This window comes from Ictalurus furcatus, chromosome 22, assembly GCF_023375685.1.
Source record: "Ictalurus furcatus strain D&B chromosome 22, Billie_1.0, whole genome shotgun sequence".
NCBI classification, from domain to species: Eukaryota; Metazoa; Chordata; class Actinopteri; order Siluriformes; family Ictaluridae; genus Ictalurus; species Ictalurus furcatus.
In genome coordinates this window covers 4837550-4859603 of record NC_071276.1, presented here as the reverse complement: position 1 = coordinate 4859603, position 22054 = coordinate 4837550, and the positions used below count along the sequence as shown (strand labels likewise).

General features: G+C 40.0%; 1 protein-coding gene across 5 annotated transcripts in view; it reads left to right on the top strand.

Annotated features, from left to right (window-relative positions):
• Window positions 1-21621, top strand: part of coro1ca (coronin, actin binding protein, 1Ca) — a 52229-nt gene extending 30608 nt beyond the window's left edge. For all 5 annotated transcript variants that reach the window (XM_053653840.1, XM_053653842.1, XM_053653841.1 and 2 more), the window contains 9 exons: window positions 8108-8230; window positions 11051-11180; window positions 11742-11923; window positions 12104-12223; window positions 13648-13752; window positions 14150-14295; window positions 15393-15450; window positions 17033-17287; window positions 18847-21621. In XM_053653840.1, coding sequence (XP_053509815.1) covers window positions 8108-8230; window positions 11051-11180; window positions 11742-11923; window positions 12104-12223; window positions 13648-13752; window positions 14150-14295; window positions 15393-15450; window positions 17033-17287; window positions 18847-18966 — 1239 coding nt within the window. In that variant the 3' untranslated portion in view covers window positions 18967-21621. The remainder of the gene's footprint in view (window positions 1-8107; window positions 8231-11050; window positions 11181-11741; window positions 11924-12103; window positions 12224-13647; window positions 13753-14149; window positions 14296-15392; window positions 15451-17032; window positions 17288-18846) is intronic.
• Window positions 21622-22054: the final 433 nt, after the last annotated feature.

The following is a 22054-nucleotide window of genomic DNA, read 5'->3' as shown; positions in this document are numbered from 1 at the left end:
TCACTCTCTCTCTCACACACACACACACACACACACACACACACACACACACACACACACACACACACACACACACACATTCAGACTGTGTGCGCATCTGTCTGGAGCCCATCTGGCCCTGCCGTCCTGCTCCCACTAGTCGTTCTGGCGAATCTTTTGTTCTCACATGTGCGTCCCAGGCCTTTGTGTGCAGCTCCTGTTCTTCTTCTCCAGCTCACGCCTTCACAGTCAGCGTCTCTCACTAGGAGGCCTGCTGCTGTAATCCTTATTCGCTCCCAGCGTGCGCTTTAACCTGTATAAATTACATATAGAAATGTAGAAACCAATTCTGTTGTTTTCGCTACACGTTGAAACGTTTGGGTTTGTGATCAAAAGATGAACGAGTCGATAAGAGCAGGATTCCAGCTTTCATTTCCTCATATTTACATCTAGACATGTTAAACAACTTCGGACATGGCACCTTTGGTGGCAGACTACCCAGTTTTTAGGTGAGCAAAATATAGGAACAAATAGTCATAAAGTAAATAACGCTTAATATTCGGTTGCGTATCCGCTGCTTGCAGTAACGTCATCAAATCAGTGACCCACTCGCCAAACTGTTACATTTTTCTTTTGTGTTGCATATCCAGGCTTGTACTGCAGCTTCTTTCAGTTGTTTGTTTCAGGACGTTTCTCCCTTCAGTCTCTTCCGCAGGAGGTGAAATGCTGCTCAACTAGGTAGAGTTCTGGTGATTGACTTGACCAGTTTAAAACCTTCCACTTTTCCCCCCTGAAAAAGTCCTTTGTTGTGTTGGCAGTGTGTTTTTGGATATTGTCTTGCTGCACCAGTGGTTTCTTTCTTTTTCAGGACATTCCAGAGTTATGTACTGGCTATCCCCAGTGCTTGTGCAATGCCGGTAGATTTCCCCCTCTTTTCTCAGCTTCAAAATGGCTTGCTTTTCTCCCATAGACGGCTCTCTGGTCTTCATGGCGATTTATTCTTTTATTTTGTTTTATTCTATCTTATTTATTTATTTATAAAAACCTAGCGCTCAAACTAAAAGACTAGACCTTCAGAGCTATTCATTCTTTAAACAATCAATTTAACCCTGCACAACTGGGCAGCAAGAAACGCCTATCAGTCACATTATTTTTTGATCACTTGGGGGGGGAAATGGATGGGTTCAAACAAAGGGTGCCGTGGTCTAAGTTGTGTAACACGTCGAGATGTAAACATGAGGAAACGAAAACTGAAATTCTGATCCATCGACTCGTATTCGTCTATTGATCTCAAACCCAAATGCCTTCAATGTATAGCGAAAAAAAGAATAGAAATGGCCTGAAGGCAGTCGTTCCCGCTCTTTTTATATTGGAAATATAAAATGTTTTTATGCTGACTTGAATGTAGAAGTCTGTAACAAAGTTTGTACTAAAAAAAAATAGGGTGCCTAAGACTTTTGCACAGTACTGTGTGTATATTTTTGAAATGATCATCATATCAGTATTATATTGCCATATTGCCCAACCCTACTGTTGATCAGGTGTGGTAGATCTTGGATGACTCCCAGCATGGATTATTGAGCATGTTGCATGGTTTCAGGATTTAATGCAACTATAGCTGGACAAAACCAACCATTGTTTACAGACATCATGTCCAGTGTGTAATTTCTGCCTGTAATCACCTCTCGATCAACAGCACATGCCGAGCAGACGGTGTCTTTCTTGGGGGGATTGTGTGTGTCTGTGTCTGTGTCTGTGTGTGTGTGTGTGTGTGTGTGTGTGTGTGTGTGTCTGTGTGTGTGTGTGTTTTCCTCTATGTGTAGGAGGCTGACTGGCATGACTCAGCTCAGCTTCCTTCTTTTCTACACACTGTGCTCCTGGCTAACATGAAGAAATCACCGAAACTGTGCTGGACTGGAGCTGGATTCACCTGCTCTAGCTAATCCCGTCCTTTCTGTCTCTCTTCCTCTCTCTGCCCGAGTGTGACGTATTGTCTCATTATCATATGAAGGAAACGGCAGGAGATCCTCTGCTCCCTCTCCCCTCCTCCGCCCTCCGCTCACGCATTCCTGTTGTCCATTCATACCGTGAATGAGGCGGTGAGAGAAAACGCTTCACACGTCCTCTGTCTCAACACCGTTTTATCATTTCTTTTCACAACATATCCTGCTACGTCTGCACCCGTTAATTAAGTCCCATCGCTTCCCTGAAAACGTACAAAATAGTTTGTCATTGCAGTGGTTTGCACCCTTGTAGCCTGTAGGGTCGGTGTCACGTCCTCGGCTCTTCCTGCTATGCCAGCAGAGAGGAAGAGGAGGACGGAAAGAGGAAGAGAGATATCGGAGGAAGATGGAGGGAGAGGAAGTGACACTCTGGTTTGGTCAATGTGAAGTCCTTCATACATCCTGTTTTATCTCTGCTTTATGTGCGCTTTCTGCTTTGTGTGTACCTGCATAAAATGGGCTTGGGTTCATAGCAGATCTTGACGAATATTTCTGCCAAAGGGCAAATATCTCAAAGCAGTCTCACCTGTGTGTGTGTTTGTGTGTTTGTGTGTTTGTGTGTTACATTTATAAACGGCATAATTAGTTAATGAAATGACTGATATGTTAGTACTAAATGTAAATTGAAACAGAAAGGAAAAAAAGCTGCACTATGCTTCATATTATTTGTGTGTTTAAGAGTGAGAGAGTGATTGAGTGTGTGTGTGAGTGAGTGTGTGTGTGTGTGTGAGTGAGTGAGTGAGTGACTGCACGTGTCATTCTCCTTCCCAATCTGTATTCCAGCAGCCTCTTCCTCCTTTTGCGCTCTGGAGGCCACCGACTGCAGATTTTACCATATATGGTCATGCTCGGCTCCCCGCCTGTCACTCTTCCAGCCCGGCTTCCTGCTGCCTCCCCATTGGCTGGGCTTCAGGGAAGTCAACCAATCGGACCCCTCAGGTCCTCTGACAGGGCTGAAAGGGTGCAGTTCAGGGTTTTTTTTTTCCTTTCCCCTCTTGTTTCTTAGAGTCAAGTGCTTCACTGTATCTGGCTGGAGCTCTGCCCATTCTCAATGCAGGTCAAAAGCAGACAAAGTGCACATTATTTATTCTGCCCTAATTCAGCCGTGTGTGTGTGTGTGTACATAGATTTTAGTTATATGATTTGAATGTATGAATTAAATATGCAGTAAGGAATACATAGCTGTGATTGATCAAAAGGAATCTCTCTCTTTCTCTGTCTCCTCAGTATTCTAGCAGTCTTCTAACACACACACATGCCAGGAACAGGAAATTTACAGTGTAACACAGTGGGTAGATATGATAAAAGTTCACTAGCCTCTTTGGGGGGCCTCTGTAGGCCCATTTGTACACGAAATGCTCTATGGATGAATTCAAAGCAGCGTCCCACACATATTTAGGGCACTGAACAGGGCATGAGGTGGGGGTGTTCGTACTCTAGGTCTGAAACAGTCTGGAATGGAAATCATTATTCATGGTCATTTAATATTAACTATATATCTACTGATGAAGCCCACAACCACTGTGGGGTTTTTTTTTCTTTTCTTTTTTTCTTCTCATTTTTCTTGCTAAAATAATTTTTTTTAACAAATAATTTTGTGAACATCCTGTTACTGTGCATTTTTTTCCATTTTAATAAGGCACAGAAATTGTATAATTATTAATATTGTACAATAATAATAATAACTTTGTTTATATATCATCTTTCATACATTTAAAATGCAGGTCAAAGTGTTGTACATTGTGGAACAGTTGGTTCATTGTTCATCAACAGAGTAATAACGAATAATGAACCAAAAGGTCGTCAGAAAATGAATAAAATAGTAAAATAATAATGCAATAAATAATAGACCAAAAGAAGAAAAACAATAACAACATATATATACTTTTTGTAAATGTACAAATGGAACTAATGTACGATAATTCAAAGAATAAAAGCAAATAATAAAAGCTAAATGAAGCTCTGTCCGTACCGGATTTTTCAGACTATTTTGGGATTGTTGCGCCCTACCTGACTACTTTATTTGGCTAAATCGCAGTTTCACGTGAGCGTTTTGCGCGCTCCTTCACAGTGATGTTTGTTGGGAGGGCTTTGACTGTGCGTTGTGATGACGTCACATGATCTGCTGTAATTTAGAAACTTTGCAAGCTCCTCCGAATATTGCGGAGTTTGCTTGATTTTGCGTTCGATTTCTGGGAAATCGCGACATCCTAGAGGGACGGCTTTACCAGTAAGAAAGTTAAAAACTAGTAATATAAAATTTTTCTAATCAATTCTAAAGCAAACAGCCAGCCAGTGGATTGATGCTGAAACTGGTCTAATATATAATCTAGTTGTCCACTGCGTGTTCATATTCTCACTGCTGCATTCTTTGCGAGTTGAAGTAATGGTTGTAGTAGTAGTAGAAATTCTTGTGAGCAGTGCATTATGTTAGTCGAGACAAGAAAGAAAAGAAAAAAAAAACAATCATGGATCAATTTCTTGGCATCTTGTAACCGGAGATTGGACCTCAGTCACGCTGTATTCCTTAGATGATCGAGAATATAGTTTGAGTAATGTTATTAATGTGCAGTTTAAAAGATAAATCAGAGTCTAGTATTACACCAGGCTTTCTAATTAAATTTTTGTCTGTAGAGCCAGATTTCCAAGTTTCCAAGTTTGCCTCACTGCCGACGAGGAGTATTAAAAATTGCCGTTCATCCAGCTGACACAGATTTCCAGCTCATCAACATTAGCAACATCATCTTCTGTTTCTTCATAATAATCTGACCCTATGGCAAGTCCAGAGCCTTGTCTGATGTTCCTCTAGACTAACAGAATATTCTCTACCTGAGAACCCAGGTCTCAAGCTGTTTAACAGTGTTCTGTTATGTATCTACAGTGTCAAATGCATCTTTATAAAAATACATTCGGATGTACCACAGCGACACTGAATTCTCGCTTCTGATTGGTCAGAAGTTGTTGATTTAATTTTATACATCAGCAGCTGATCAGTAGTTCCATGTACAAGGTTTATATTAATGCACTTGTCCTAATTGGTTATTATTTCTTTAGTGACAACGATTCACCTGGCAGATGCTCACATAAACAGATTTGGAAAATGTGTAATAGTTGATTGATTTATGGTGAAGTTTATTTATAAATTTATAAATTTAGACTGGAGTCTCCAGTGTCAGCGGTTACTTTTAAAGTTTCAGACATAGGATAGTCCTCAGGACAGAGTGCTTTCTTTTGTAAACCTTTGTTTTGTATTTGTTTTGTCTGCATTTATGTTTTGTCTAACTTTAAGAGAAGAAGAAAGGAGAGGCTGGTGAGGGAACCGTGTTTATAGCTGCTAGAATGTAAGTGAAAACTTAAGCAGGTGACTTGTTTTGCAGCTGTTTGACGACGTTTGACGGAAATATAACGGCATAAAAAGTATGACGTTTTTTAATATATATATATTTTATATATATATAAGAGGAGTAGAAAACTTCAGGAAGTGCTCCTATAGGAACATAATCAACTGCTGTTGATTTTTCTGTAGCAAGCAAGTGATCAATTCTTTACATGAACAGCTAAGGAGTTGATCTGAGAATATAATGTCTCTATAGAGTCTTGTATAAGCGATGATTGGGATTAATTTTTTATGATTACTCGTAATAAATGGGTAGGTGTGTAGATAACGTGAATTACAAGATATAAGTGAATTGTAATGCCTGATGCTACCAGCTGTCCTTTTGAATTCTGTGGGTGGAGACATGGCTGGCGAGTCGAGTCACTTTACCTCGCCTCACCTTACTTCTCTCTGCGCCGTCCTCGTCTTGAACTCCTATAGGGGTGTCATGTTTGTTTTTTTTCTCCCCTCGCGACTCTGCCTGTAAAGAATTTCTCTGCTGTTTTCAGACCGTTAAATTGGCAAGCGACGATCTCCTGCTCTCTGCCTGGACTTCATTTTACCTGAATGAATCTTTCTCTTACTCGGTCTCTTTCACTGTAAAGACTTCTCATCAGGCATGAAGTTTCATCATTCTACAGCAATGCTGTTCAATTCTTAAATCTGATTTGATATAAAGATTGATTTTCTTTAACAGCAGGTCTGATGGTCGTTCTGGCCACAAGGAGAAGAGCAGGTTTATGTTCACGCTCTCATTGGAATACGTTATAGTTTCCGTAGTAACGGCTCATTCAGAGGGACTTGAATGTTTTTGTATAATTGTTGATATGTATTGTTTTTTGTTGAATGTTGAATTGTATGAATTGTTGTATAGCTCTGAAATCTGCTGTGTAGTTTCTCTTCTGTTAAGCTGCGATCAGATGTTTTCACGTGTGTGTGGGGTGTGTTTGTGGGTGTGTCTGTGTGATGCTATATTTCCAAGATGATGGAGTTTTAAATAGTGCTGGGATTGGTCGCATTCTAGTGATGTCATTATGCGGGAGGCGTGGACTCTGTCCACTAAGGAACACCTGCTCATGTGCTTTCGCACACGGGGTTAAAGGTTAGAAGGTCATGACCCACCACACCCATAGGGTTTTGACTTCATCTGGTCTTCAGTTTTTGGGGAACAGAGCCGCAGACTGACTTCCATTTGGTGCATTTCAGCGTGAGTGAGAGAGAAAGTGTGTGAGATCTTGCCTTAGAAAATAATAGACACAAGGCAGCCTGATGAACAGCCTGATAACTTTTTATCTTCAAAATAAATGTAATTGTGTTATACCAGTGTGCTGTTGAATTCTGGTTTGAGCAGCTCTGAAAGTAGGCTGTAATTCAAATCATAGGTTTATATGGAAAAAAAAAATTATTGATCATTTTGCTGCAGCTTTTTTTTTTTTTTTTTTTAGTAATTTGCAATACAATGTGTGGAGGTTTTTTTTTAATTATTATTTATAAAAAAAATCTAGAAAAGTACTTACATTTTTTTTTAGTTTTGCACGGTCTTCCGTAGTGATGCTTGTTGGCAAATGAGACCTTTTAGGTCAAAAACATACAAAAAGCAAAACACACCTGACACGCATTCTTTGTTCTTTCTTTTTCTTGAAGTAGAGTTTAAAAACCTGGCTTTATTTTTTTGTAGTTAATTAAGAGAAGGTACACTGCCATCTTGCTTTGAGCAAAGTATCTGATGTCGTAATTAGGACTTCCCATTTGCACTTATGGGTATACGAACTTCCTAGGAGGACTTGAACGCACTGTAATTACAGTGTAATTTTAGACATGCACAGTTTGTCATTTACCAACACATCTGAGGGAAATGTTGATTTTTCTGCAAAATTCTACCTTGCCTTTAAACTGTCGGTAGAAAAGACTTGCTTGCTAGCTTAGCTAGCCTGCAGATGATTAGCCTCAGTGGTGTCCAGTTGTGTAGCAATAATGCTGTCCTGAATGTACCCACTTACACCATTCATACGACTCACCATTCGTTCTGGTGGGTTTTTTTCCTCCGTGGTCTTGGTACCATATAGATAATTTTACACTGTATTTTTATTTGAGGAAAGTCCTGCGTTCACACACGTACAGGTCCTCACGCATGCCCCGCTGTAGCTCTAGTTCACAATAATTGTGCAGAAATGTGAGCTCGATCTCATGCCTCAGGAATGCCATCTGTAATTCAAATACTGAAAACTGAGGATGAAAATGAAAACATGGAGGAAATGTAGCTATCCATCATAGTGCTACAATCATAAAAGATGCTATTATGTTTTGTTGTTTTTTTTGTGCTGGCAAATCTTCTGCTTGCTGATTAACTTAAACTTCATCTCCATTTTGGACCAAAGCAGGGTGTAAGAGTTTCCCTTCTGTCAGAGTTTTATTAGGATGTTTGGGGGGGGGGGAAACGCAGTAACACACCTTAGGATGGAAGCCCAGGCATGCATGTATTGTAGTGTATATAAATATGTCAATAGGTTTATACTGATGAAGCCATTTAAAACACTCTGATTTAAAAAACAAAGATAGTTTCTATAAATAGACGTTTACCACATTTTTGTTAAAATACTGCTTAATTCCTCAATTCTCAACTTTCCTTCACAATCGTGCATGCTTGTACATTTGTGGAAATATTAGCCATGCCAGACATGAATAGGATTCTGTGATTTGAAATTGCACTCAATCATACTTTATTGTCTCTCTCTCTCTCTCTGTGTAGACGGGTCGTATAGATAAGGCCTACCCAACGGTATGTGGACACACAGGGCCAGTGCTGGACATCGACTGGTGTCCTCACAATGATCAGGTGATCGCCAGCGGCTCAGAGGACTGCACCGTCATGGTAAGATGACGATGATGATGATGATTATTATTATTTATGCAGTGCTAAATCCACATTCTTTTGGTATGGTATACCAAAATTTTCAATCCAGTCTTGTATTCAGAGGCCAATATTTTTAACCATGCACAAAAAAAAAAAAACATCAATACTAAGTCAAATATCCTTGTTCCACCTTTATCTTTTTCTTTTCTTTTCTTCAAGTTCAGTGATGTTGGGGAAACTAAAACGCAAACGTACAGAGGTGCCGCCCACTCGGTTTATTTATTCTAGCATTAATGGAAGCATGAGTCATTAAAATAGCAGCAGATGAGCCAGTACAGTTCCTCACTTCCTGCTTTCGTTTGATTAATGTGCCAGAGAATTTAAAAATGTTGCCAGTGTTTGTAGGATTGTAAAGTTGAGCATTATATTAAACGAGCAACCCCTGCTCGTAAGACAGTCTGAGTGTGGCCAAACGTTATACACGCATTATAATGTTACTACATATTTTGAATGTATAATATGTATTGAACAATTTTATAGTGTTATATGGTAGTGCATAGAGTAACTTTTTGTAAATACACAAGCTACCTGATCAGGTTAATGCACTACTGTGTGGAGATTCAGTCAGATAGATCACTAACACAAGGGTCTTGTGTTTTAAATCGTGTCCTGGAGCATTTGAGTATAGCAGATTGTGACGGTCCTGCTCTCCCACGCAATGTTTATTAGTCACGGTGATTTTGAGGTATGCCGCATTGGTCTCACTTTGCTTCTGGAGGTTCCAGACTTCACCCAAAAAGGCAAAAACAACTTGTATTATCCCTCGACTCAAGCTCTCTCTACAGCAGGTAGACACAAAGAACTAAAAACATACAGTATATGTTGATCTGTCAGAAATGATCTCTTGAACTGTGTGGCTTTTTGAAATGCTGTTGTGTGTGTTTGTGCAATTTTTGTGGAAACTTCGATCATTCCTAACAGATGGAAAAAACCCACTGTAAACTTCCATTGTTTTAGGTAAAGACAAATACTTTGTGTGGAAAAGGGGTAAAAAAAAGGCCGATAGCTTGGAATGGTCCTATGCCATGGACACTAGGTTGTATTGATCCCATGCAAAGGCCCATAGTTTGGAAAAGACCTATCCAAAGGCCCCTAGTTTGGAAAAGACCTATCCAAAGCCCCCTAGTTTGGCACAGACCCATCCCTAGGCCCATAGTTCGGAACAGACCCATCTCTAGACCGGTCGTTTGGAACAGACCCATCTCTAGACCGGTCGTTTGGAAGGGAATTATAGTGTTGGAGATGGGGATGAATGCGTCCTGAAATTCAGATGTTCATTTTTATTACATTATGTACTGCATTATACTGCTCCTGTAGAAATATAGATTTATAAACTACTGAAACATATTGTACATATCATTACAACACTTATAATATATTTCACCCTTGCAGTATTCCATTGGTTATTTTTACAATGTTTGTATTTGTTTCTTCTTGTAATGTCTGAGTGTATTGTAAAAATGCAGCAGCAAAACAGCTGGAACGTTTGAAGGCCCCCAGACAGTGATTTGGGACAGCAGGTGTGAAGTCCATACACATCTGTCTCCCCCATTCTTTCACTGTGTAACATAAGATCATCATAATTAGAACTGGAATTTATAACTGTCCGCTAATATTTAATCCGTACTCTGAAGGTGGGAGCCAAAGTTGACAATTTAATGGGATTTTCTCCCACATCTTTAAGTGAAATGTGAAGCTTGGTGAAAGGGAGATGTGCTGGAGTTGCAGAGACTGACCTAATGCTTGGAGAATGTCTGTAAGGGGTGTGTCTGGGAGGTATAGACATGGTATGGTGAGGATGAGAGGAAGATGGAAGCAAGGTTTATAGAAATAAATAGTGAACTGGATACTAAAAGTCATTCAATGAGAAAGGAGAGATATAGTCCAAGAAATGTCTGCACTGTTGGTGGTGGTGGTGTTTCATTGGCATCCATTTAACCACTGAGCATTAAAAAACAGTGGAACAAACTAAGGAACAGATTAATCCCTGATATGAGATCAGATTTTCTTTCATGATTATGCAATATTTATGCACTGAAAGTGCTGATCTGTGGTCTGGCTTTGTGACTAACCTTAATAAACCGTAAACAATCTGCCCTAAATCAGTGTTGTGAGCACTGATCAGCACAGATACTTGCACTCTGCTTCCGCCTTAAGGCTCAATAATGCAGGTGCAAGGTCTAAACTTCTGATTCATCACTCAGGTTTAGAAGTACCTTGGGTAAGATTAGTCCTTTTTTCAAGATTAGGTCTCTAACGGTTAGGTGGTTTTGGCATGTGAATGATTTCCCGCCCATGTCCATGAAGCTCCACCCCCAGGATCTACTGTGGCCCGTAGAGGTGTCTATAAAATGACAGACAGGAGGCAAATCCAAACACGTACTAGCATTCCGGACCAGAAGTCAGTTTTCCAAACAAGTTTTCTCAGCGACTTTATAAACCTCTCCTTGTTTTTTTTGTTTTTTTTAAAAATCATGTTCTAACCCATCTTTCAGGTTATGAGTACAAATAACTATTACACCTTTAAGACAAATGGTCATTTATTTCTACTATTGTCTTGTCATTATTATTACTACTACTATTACTGAACTTTACATCTTTTTAAAACTCTATTCACTATTTACTTATTTAGTTTTTGTGTATTTACTAATTATTTGGAGCTAGGTGTTACTTATACTGTCTGCAATCAATTTCCATTGCAAGATTGACGACGTCCATGTATTTGTGCTGTATTAAACCGTGGATCTCGTCTTACTTTTGGCTCTCGTCTCTTTTCAGGTGTGGCAGATCCCCGAGAACGGTTTGGTGACCTCCATGTCGGAGCCCGTGGTGGTGCTGGAGGGTCACTCCAAACGGGTGGGAATCATCACCTGGCACCCGACGGCCCGCAACATTCTGCTCAGTGCTGGTGAGTGACGGCACGCTCGCTCTCCACCCGGTCAACTGCTCCTTCGCTTCCACTTACTTACTTTGTGTGTTAAAGAGCAGTCCGTTTATAGTTCAGCGACAATCCAGAGCATCCACTAAGCAAGTCACTGTGTGTGACTATAGAAATGTCATGTGTTGGAACATGTATGTTAATATAAACGTGATTATTACAGCGGACAGTACTGTCAGAGCTATGCTAATAGAAATAAAAAAATAATAATAAACGAAGCACTGACACTCGTGATATAAATGTTCCTTAGAGGCAACTTGAACATTCCAGCATTTTCCATCGTTCAATAACAACACAATTGAAAAATTGCTTAAACTGCTTTAATAAAAAAATAAACTGCTTATTATTGGATTTCATTGGATTTCAAATCCTTGAGTAAATTGTTAGTATATAAAAAAAATATATATATACGGTATTAGAACTGCTATCAGAGCTGGAAATTAATCAACACTCAGTCTGATCACTGACACGTGACATGAGAGCGGTGTGGCAGTTTGGCACATTTTACAGCGGGTTTTTGTTTTTATTTAGGTTGCGATAACGCGATCATGATCTGGAACGTGGGCACGGGCGAGGCACTCATCACGCTGGAGGACATGCACCCAGACGTCATCTTCAGCGCGTGCTGGAACCGCAACGGCAGCCTCATCTGCACCGCTTGCAAGGACAAGAAAGTGCGTGTCATCGACCCGCGCAAGGAGGAGATCGTTGCGGTAAACACACGTACAACCTCTGTTGCACAGAAACAATTGCTACATCACACACACGCATATACCCTACATGCGTGCGCACACACACACACACACACACACACACAAACACAATCTGCATGTAGTGTGTGCAGTCCTGTCTATGTATACACAGCTTAACTGGTGTGTACATGTGTGTGTCAGGAGAAGGATAAGGCCCATGAGGGCGCGAGGCCCATAAGAGCAATCTTCCTGTCTGATGGGAACGTCTTCACCACTGGCTTCAGCCGCATGAGCGAGAGGCAGCTCGCACTCTGGAACCCGGTACAGTACTTTATACACACATACACACACACACACACACACACACACACACACACACACACACACACACACAGCACTCAGTTCACACACACACACACACACACACACAGCACTCAGTTCACACACACACACACACACAGCACTCAGTTCACACACACACACAGACAAATTTTACAGAAATGCATCTTTTGTCCACATTAATAAAGAGCGAAATTTAGTTCCCAAACTCATTTTACCTTCTGTGTGAATATATGTAATTTATTCAAATTAGGCTTTAAGTAATTTAAATGATGATGATGGTTTAGCTGTACTGTGGCCTCTAAAACTCAAAATGGAGCAGGTCACATGTGGATGTGGCTCTGTTGGATTACTGAGTAATGCAGTGGGGAAAAGGGGGGGAGGGGGGATTCAAGACCGGTACACACTGAAGTGTTACGTTTAAAGGAGAAAGTTGCAACATATTTGACTAATCTACTAGAAGTACAGCTCTTGTTGTTGTTGTTGTTTATTAGACACAGATGAATCAAGAAATAAAATGATCTGCAAGCTTAATTAATAAATATAACGTGCAAAAAAGTCCTGAATGTACCTTAGAAACCAGGGGGTGCATAACAGAACGATCCTAACGTTTGGTAACCGTGGCAATTTCACTTAGGACCTCGTTTAGGACAATTAGCTGTTACAGAATAACGTTTCCTAAGTGCGTTATCTAGGAAAAGGGTATTACAGAAGCATCTGAACCCCACTGGTGTCCTGACTTAAAACGTATTCGAAAGCCAACGATAACGGTCGCGTAACAATAGCCACGAACGCCGTTACGTTTATTAAACGATACAAGATGAAGAGCTGTGATGTTTGATGGTGGAAAGACTTTTGGAGTACCCAGATGACGTGCTGTGCTTTAACAACAAATCACCGATAAATAATTACAGACTTCCACGAAATACGGTAATGCAGTTAGAGCGAGAACTGCGACCAACATTACAGAAGCGTCACGGAGCATTACCGGTCATCGTGTGAGTGGTTTTACTATTCGTCATACTCCGTTTTAATCGGAAGTTCACGTCACAGTTGTTGGTTGGAGTTGGTTGCTTGGTAACAGACCCGGGAGTTGATTATCGAGCTTGACGGAGCAGTTTGAGATGAGATAAGAGAAGATTTTGTAAGATAAGATAATTTAAGATAGAATCCTAAATCAAGTTAAGATTTGCTTCTGTAATACGAATTTGTGGAAAAAAATCCTAATTTATAACTGATCAGATCTTGACTTAAGACTTAAGATGGAACGTTTCTATAATACGCCTCCAATTTATAAGGCCTGAATTATAATAAATGGCTGTTTCTGCTTCATTATTTACATAAAAATAAAGTTAACAATAGTATGGAATGTGACATTTTATTATTATTATTATTTTTTTTTCCAGCAAAACATGGAGGAGCCGATTTCAGTCCATGAGATGGACACCAGCAATGGAGTCCTCCTGCCGTTCTATGACCCCGACACCAACGTGGTGTACCTGTGCGGAAAGGTACACGTGCTTCTAGATCTTCCAGAGTCACGGCATTTTATTGTTCCTTTTCCGTTCATTTACTCAACGTTTATGTTTACTTTTCCGTTCATTTACTCAACGTTTCAACATGTAGTGTTTTTGTTGTTGAATTTGTGTCTGCAGAGCACGTTACGACTTCCGCTATAACTGCTATAAGCAGTCGTTCATGAAGCTATGAAACAGCCCTTCATCTCATGAAGTTAATTAGACTGGAAAAAAAATGCATGATGTTAATGGAGTCCTCAAAAGTCCTGTGATTTTTGTTTTGCATATGGCATAGACGATTAATCAGCACCTTGTGTAATGTCTAAATGCTGAAGCATGCACTTATTTATTGTTTTGTTTCCTTGTTTTGTTTTGTTTTTTTCGTTGTCAGGGTGACAGCAGCATCCGTTACTTTGAGATCACTGACGAGGCGCCATACGTGCATTACCTCAACACATTTATCACCAAGGAGCCGCAGAGGGGCATGGGCTACATGCCCAAGAGAGGCCTGGACGTCAACAAGTGTGAGATCGCCAGGTAAGACGGAAACAGCGGGTTTTTTCCGAACCGCACTATGAATTTCAAGCACGAATAGTTTTCTTACTATTGGTAACAGTAGGAGTGTGATTACGTAAGGGCAAAAAAACACAACAGGGCATACAGGACAATAATCAGCTAATCAAATAATCAACCACCCTGAAATGAATTATATTCCTGGAACAGTGAACTCTTTTTTAAAAAAAAAAAATGTTTTATTCCTCTTATTTCGGCAGTTTTCCAGCCGCTACTATTTTTAAATGTATTATTTATCATAGTTAGTTTTAATGTTGTAGAATGTCCACCATAAGTATCTCTGTCATCACTTGCATTATAGCTGCTATAATAATCATACTCTCACCAGCTTTTTTCTCTCGGTCTCTGTCTCTCTCTCTCTCTCTCGGTCTTTCGCACGCTGTCTCTCGCTCTCTGTCTCTCTCTTTCGTGCTCGCGCTCTGTCTCTCTCTCTCACGCTCTGTCTCTCTCGTGCTCTTTGTCTCTCTAGCTCTCTCTCTATTGATATTAATAAGACCAGTAACCACAGCTTGTCATATTACCGAAAAAAAACAGAAGAACAAAGTCCGCTGTCCTAAAGACTGCCGCGTGTTCTTAAAGCTTCCTGACTAGTTCCTAAGCAAACTGGCACTGGAGAATCCTTCCATAAACGTTTACCTACAGAATGCTTGCTTTTCTTTGTTAAGTAACAACACCTTAAATTATATGGAGAGTCCGCCGCGTGAATTGAATACACAATTTGTCAACTAGAAACCACAACAAACGAAAAGAGTTGGGGCGGCCCTTATCCTTTATGTATCGTACTGTTCCACCTGCAGTTAGTGCTTCATAATAAAAATAAGATTATTCTTTTCAGATGTTTGCAGCTGGAAAGTCGGAAGTGTAGTATGCTTTTACAGTAGGAAATCTAATCTGACAGAGATGTGCGAATGTGTGTACAACTGTGATCGTCCTGTAGGGGGCAGCAGATGTCTGCATTACCCACTTTAAAAACAAAAAAATCCATATGGATATCTTTTAGCTCTTTGTTGATCTTCATTGCTTTTGGAGTCTTACTAATAACCTGTATGTGTGTTTTTCAGGTTTTACAAGCTGCACGAGAGGAAGTGTGAGCCCATCATCATGACAGTGCCAAGAAAGGTGAGTCCTTCCTGCCGTGTTCTGCTGAATGATCATCTGACAGTAGTCACTTCGTAGGTGTACAGTAACTGACTGTAGCTTGTCTGTGCGATTGAAAGTGAACACTACAGCGCCACGTTTTATTTGGGTGGTGCAAAAGTGGCACTGACCTGGTCGTCACAGGTTTCTGGGTGTTATTAGTGATTCGGGCGAAGAAAATCAAACGGCATTGTCATTTTGAGAGCCCAGAGTGACACGTACTTCTTTAGCGTTCAACACTGGACGTGGACATGGATGATCTTTTCTTGCTTGAAGCACAGGATATAAACATAATCTCATGTTTTACCCTTCTACATTAACTTAACTCGGTGAACTCCTTTGACTTGAATTCAGTTGGGTACGGTATAATTGTGAACACACTAAAATGTCTGTTTTTGCTTGGTTATTCCACACTATATGGAAATGTGGTATGTGCACACTTGACCGTCACACCCCATACGTAGGCCTCGCACTGTTACCACAAAGTAGGAAGCACATAATTGTCTTTTATAATGTACCATTACAAATTCCCTTAGTTCACTGGAAGTAAGAGGCCCAAACCTGTGCACACAGTGAGCTCCATGAAGACATGATTTGCCAAATTTGGTGTGGAAAAACTTGAGTGTCCATCAACCCCACTGAACACCTTTGGGATGAACTGGAACAACGACTGCACCCCAGACCTCCTCAACATCTGTGCCTGACCTCATTAATGCTCTTCTAGCTGAACGAACACACATCCTCGCAGCCATGCTCCAAATTCTAGTGGAAAACCTTCTCAGAAGAGTGGAGGTTATTATAAGAGCAAAGGTGGGAATAAATCTGGAATGGGTTGTTCAACAAGCACATATGCGTGTGATTGATTAGGTGTCCATATACTTTTTAAGGGTCATCTCACCACTGTAAAGGGTGTTTAATATCGTTTAAACATAAATACCGTATACAGTATTTGCTTTCCAAAAGTCAATATGCTGTTGAACAAGAGATGATTGCGAGCCTACTATATCTTCTTGTTCACCGGGTAACTTGTATTAAAAAAAAAAAACTAAACTACTTGTCCTGGCTGCTGCTTTGTCTGCCCCTACTTTTGTACGCATTTGCCACTAGGTGGTGGAGGCATTATGTTTTCAGGCTGTCTGTTCGTCCATCCCATATTATTGTTAACGTGACATCTCAAGAGATTATGATTGAATGTTTGTAGGATTTATATGGAATTATCATTGTAAACAGCAGATGAACCGACTAGATTTTAGAACTGATCTAAGCAGACTCGAAGTTTCTTCAAGGACAGATGTCTGAAATAGTTGTTCTTCAATAGCTTCATTCCTGTTTTAAGTATATTTTAAGGGTATTTTAAGAGTAAATTAGTAACAGGAAGGACCTGACATGTTGGTGGTAGAGGCATCCCCATTGACGCTGTTGGCATCGAGTTGTACTTGTTTTTTATTACATCAAATATGTATATTACATCATTTTGTGGTTCACCTTTGGGCTTTGAAAAAGCATTGTATAAATTATTGTATTAAACTAATTCACACTTTTCCTCCTCGCTCTCTCCATTCAGTCGGACCTGTTCCAGGACGATCTGTATCCGGACACGGCCGGGCCCGACTGCGCTATCGAGGCCGAGGACTGGTTTGACGGCAAGAATGGCGAACCTATCCTGATCTCGCTCAAGGACGGCTACATCCCAGCCAAGAACCGCGACCTCAAGGTGGTCAAGAAAAACATTCTGGACAACAAGCCCAAGCCCAGCAAGAATGCAGAGAACAACGCTGCTGCTCCTGCCACCAAAACGGCCAGCGCAGCCCCGTGTGTCGTACGTTTCTCACTCTTTTCATTCCTCTTTGTTTTTAACCCACTCCCTATTGTCTGTTCTGATCAGTTTTTATGATTCACGTTTGTGCTTGTAACACACAACCATGTCTTCACGTGGTTTATTTATTGCATCAGACGCTCATGAGTGCTGAACTTTGCATTTGCTGCCGTTGGAACATAGAGACAGAACGATTATTTAGATTTTCATAAATGTATAGATTCGATCTGTATATCCATATATCGACCCTAGAGATTTGCTTCTTATAGCATATAACTTCCTTAGGAAGTTAAAGCGAATGGATTGATCTTAGTCAGACCACCCAAACTTTAGGCAAGCAAAATTATTGGAGCATGTGACTGACAGGCGTTTCTTGCTACCCAGGTGTGTCCAGTTACATTGATTTGTTTAAACAATAAATAGCTCTGAACATCTACTCTTGGTTTTAGCTTTCAGTTTAACCTGTGAAGACTGCATTTGTTGTTAAAAAAGGATAAGCCAACATGAAGATCAGAGAGCTGTCTATGGGAGAAAAGCAAGCTGAGAAAAGAGGGAGAATCAATTAATCAAGCAAGCATTGGGCACAGCAACTACAACAATTTGGAATGTCCTGAAAAAGAAAGAAACCACTGGTGTACTGAGCAACAGGCACCGAATGGTTCGACCAAGGAAAACAATAACAGCTGATGACACAAATGTTATGAGAGCTGTGAAGAAAAACCCCACAACAACAGTCAGTGACATCACCAACAACCTCCACAGGGCAGAGGTGAAAGTATCACAATCCTTTGTACGAAGATGATGTCGAGTGCAGAAATATAGAGGCCGTACCACAAGATGCAAACCACTCACCAGCAGTAAGAATCAGAAAGCCAGATTGGAATTTGCAAAGAAATGCAGAGATGATCCACAAAAGTTCTGAAACCAAGATTAACCTCTACCAAAGTGATGGAAAGGCCAAAGTGTGAAGAAAGAAATGATCGAAATCATGATCTGAAACATACAAGCTTATCTGTGAAACATGGTGGAGGTAGTGTCATGGCTTGTGATTGCGTGGCTGCTTCTGGAACATTCTCACTAATCGTTATTGATGATGTAACTCATGATGATAGCAGCAGAATGAATTCAGAAGTCTACGGAAACATTCTGTCTGCCAGTTACAGAGAAATGCATCCAAATTAAATGAACGTCGTCATGCAGTTGCTTTAATTTACTTCAAAACTTCTGTTCCTATACTTGCTTAAAAAATTGGGTGGTCTGATGCAAATGGTTCTATCTTTTATGTTATTTAATACATCTAGATATAAACACTAGGAAATGAAAGCTGAAATTCTAAACTCTCATCTCATGTTCATCTTTTGAGCTCAAACCCAAATGTCCGTTCCAGTAGTTTCAGAGGGGAATGTAGACCACATTCGACATTTATTATAAGCACATGTTGTTGCTTTTGTGTGTTATTGTGTCACATGTCCTTAAAATGCATGTGTGCTAAACATATACTAGGAGCTTAATAACTATCTATCTATCTATTTATTTATTTATTTATTTATTGTTTTGTACAGAAAAGCGAGTCAAAATTGGACGAGGTGCTGAAAGAGATCAAATCCCTCCGAGAGCTGGTGAGCAGTCAGGAAAAGCGAATTGCCAAGCTCGAGGAGCAGTTGTCCCAGATGGACGTCTGAAGGACCCTTTTCCCCTCCCCCAGCTACTGTTCAGGAAATTCTACTGGCCAGGTGGGCGGAACTAGTCACTGCCAGTCACCGCGACTTCGTTCCGTCCGAGACCTGCCCAACATTCCAAGATGAACGTTTTTTGTTTTTTTCTTCATTCTTTCATTCTCTTTTTTCTAACCCCTTGAACCAGTTCCATTTGCAAAATGATGGAAGCATAGGTCTCTCTCAAAAGCCAAGAATATCTTTTTACTAAACCTTGTTCCAAATGTGGCACTTGTGTTTTATGTGGTGTTTTGTTTTTTTTTTCTTTTCCAAAAGGTGTTAAGCATTCTTTCTTTTCTCATAGTCAAAAAAAATTGTGACCAATATTCCAATGTGAAACATTGAGTGTGCTCAAATATTGAAATCAGTATTGCATTCCTCACTATCCCTTCTTCTTTGTTGCCAAATTTTTAGAGGATGCTCGTATACGGGCCTCCTTGACAGTATTTGACCATAGGTTAATTTTTTTTTTTTTTTTAATAATATAAATACACTTAGTCCACTTTGTTCTAATAAGGGACATTGCAATAGGCTGGGAATGCAAGTGAGGGGATTGATTTGATTTATCTGACCATTTAACAGGTCTCTATACAAGAAAAATTCATGTTTGAAAGTGATTTTAACCAAGCAGGCTGTATGTACAGATTGACAGAGGAAAGCAACATCTGCATACTGAAACAGTTTTATGAACATTTGGAGCATTTGGGTTTTTTTTTTTGCTGTTTGGAAATGGTTTGTATAGTGGTGTAACTGTTCAGCATTGTTATTCCAGTGGCCCTGAACATGGTCATTGAGGTCTGACTTTTCTCATCATTCCAGACACTTCCCTCTTTCCCAGAAACGGTATCCTCTCATTATCCTTAATGCATGCAATAAAGATTTTTTTTCCCTCCCTAATTTCTAAATACATTCCTGGGTTTTCCTCCCAATTCTTGTTTTGTGTCTTCGGTTAAATAGTCTCAGAAGGAAGAATCCAGAGGAAATAGCACATCATATTCCATGTTTTTTTTTCTCTCCAGGCTTCTCTATGATTCAGTGTTTACATTTTACATCATATCAATTCTGTTATAAAAACATGGCCTGATTATAGAGCAGGGCTCTTAAATTAGCTGGATAAACACTTGGTGAAGGGATATTTGAAGTATTAACGTTAGTAACCTCAAATTTAACCTCATAAGACCATCATCTCAGACATTTAGTCCCTCAAGGTGTTTGTCTGGGTGGGTGATATCCGCGTAGGTCTAGACACACCCATGCCCTACTCTTCACTTCCTGTTTCCGTTGTGCAGGAAGCAACTGCCCTGCTCTGTTAGCCATGCAGAACCAACTTTTTGTAAGGGTGTAGCTCAAGTTCGTCTAGACTATATCCTATATTCTATATCCTATATACTATAACTGAAGAGTAACAAAGTCTGACTCAGATTACAACATGCTTGATGGGTGAGGCACGCCGGGGTCAGGGTGAACCCAACGGTGCTTTCACACTTGGCTGTCCCCCCCCCCCCCCCCCCCCCCTTCAGTAAAAGTGCAGGAAGAGCATCTCTTGTGACACACTGTAACTATAACTACGCTTTAAGCAGTTCTCAGCTAAATAACTAGCCTAGCATGCCTTCTAGATTCGAGTTGTTCATATTATTGGTAATAAATATGAAATAAAGACTGGTGTAACTCTGACAGTGTGGACGGTGTTTGATTTTGCTACAGCAAAGTCAAACACCGTCCACACTGTCAGAGTTACACCAGTCTTTATTTCATATTTCTGCCTTTAGAGGCAGAAAATCAGAGAATTTGACCTGCTTGAGATACAGTTAAAGTGAGACATATCATGTACCAGAAAATGTCCCAAAAAATAGACGAGCTCTTATAGTTGGTTATGTGGAATACTGGCAATGAAAACTTTTCCATTCAAAACAACTTCGTATTAACTCCCTAACAAATAATTTTTCAGTCATTTCCCAACTTGTGACCTGATTGGTTTGCAAAAAAACCCCAGAAACATCCTGGCAGTTGAGGAGGGAAAAACTGCAGGTGTGAAAGCGCCCTAAGAATGTTTCTGTTGTAATTGGTGTAATCACCTGTATGCTTAACACTTCCTTTTTTTTTTTCTTTTTTATCTTTATGTACTTCATTATGGAACTGAGAGGTGCTTGCAGGTGTTTTACATCCTCTTTATTGTTGCTCACACCACCTACAAGAAACGTACAGTACCTTTCTCTCTATTCATACACTATTTTAGATTTAAAAAAAAAAAAAGATTTTAGATGGGATTTTGTTGCACAGAGAGCTTTATTTACATCTGCTTATGGGGTTATAACAACGAGGGAAGTGAGCTAGTAGAGGTGAGGTTCAGGGGGAAAAAGTAGATGTGCCATCTTTGCTATGTTAGCTAGGTTCTTAAGGAAGATGCATGTATGGAACGGTGGAAAGATTTTTCTGGTACAATTGAGTCTGAATTGGTAGATTGGTGTAAGGATGGAATGATGTGGAGGGCAAGTGTGTTAGGGTTTGAGCCCATTTTAGTGTTATTGCCTTTTGTAGTAGTTTGTAGTAATCATGTCCTGCATATAGAATTGTGTTAAAGGTTTTTTAATTTTTTTTTTTTTTTTTTTTTTTTATAAATACCATAGCGTCATTGATTTCTCAAATCGGATTGGTCAAAAGCTATTGATTTGATAAAAAGGGTCATTTGTCATTCTTTAATAAATAAAAATAATTCATGTTGCCAAATTACTTTGGGGTCATAACAGTAAGTCCACTTCACACACCTCTGTCGTTGATTGTGGTCCAATTAAAAACACCATGTTGTTTTATTCTTCCAAAACCATTCCATAGAGCAGTTTCAGGGTTGTAGTCAAATGAGTCATTATTTTTAAGCTAAGAAAAACACTGAACTCGACCATTGTGTGGCTCCACAGAACATTGCCCCTGTGTGAAATGCTAAACTGGTGGTCAGTTAGTATTATGCAAATAATACCATTTGACTAAAAGTGGGAATTGTGATTTATGAAGGTTGTAAACGGATGATTTTCCTCCGAGGTTATGGAGTGTTTATGCG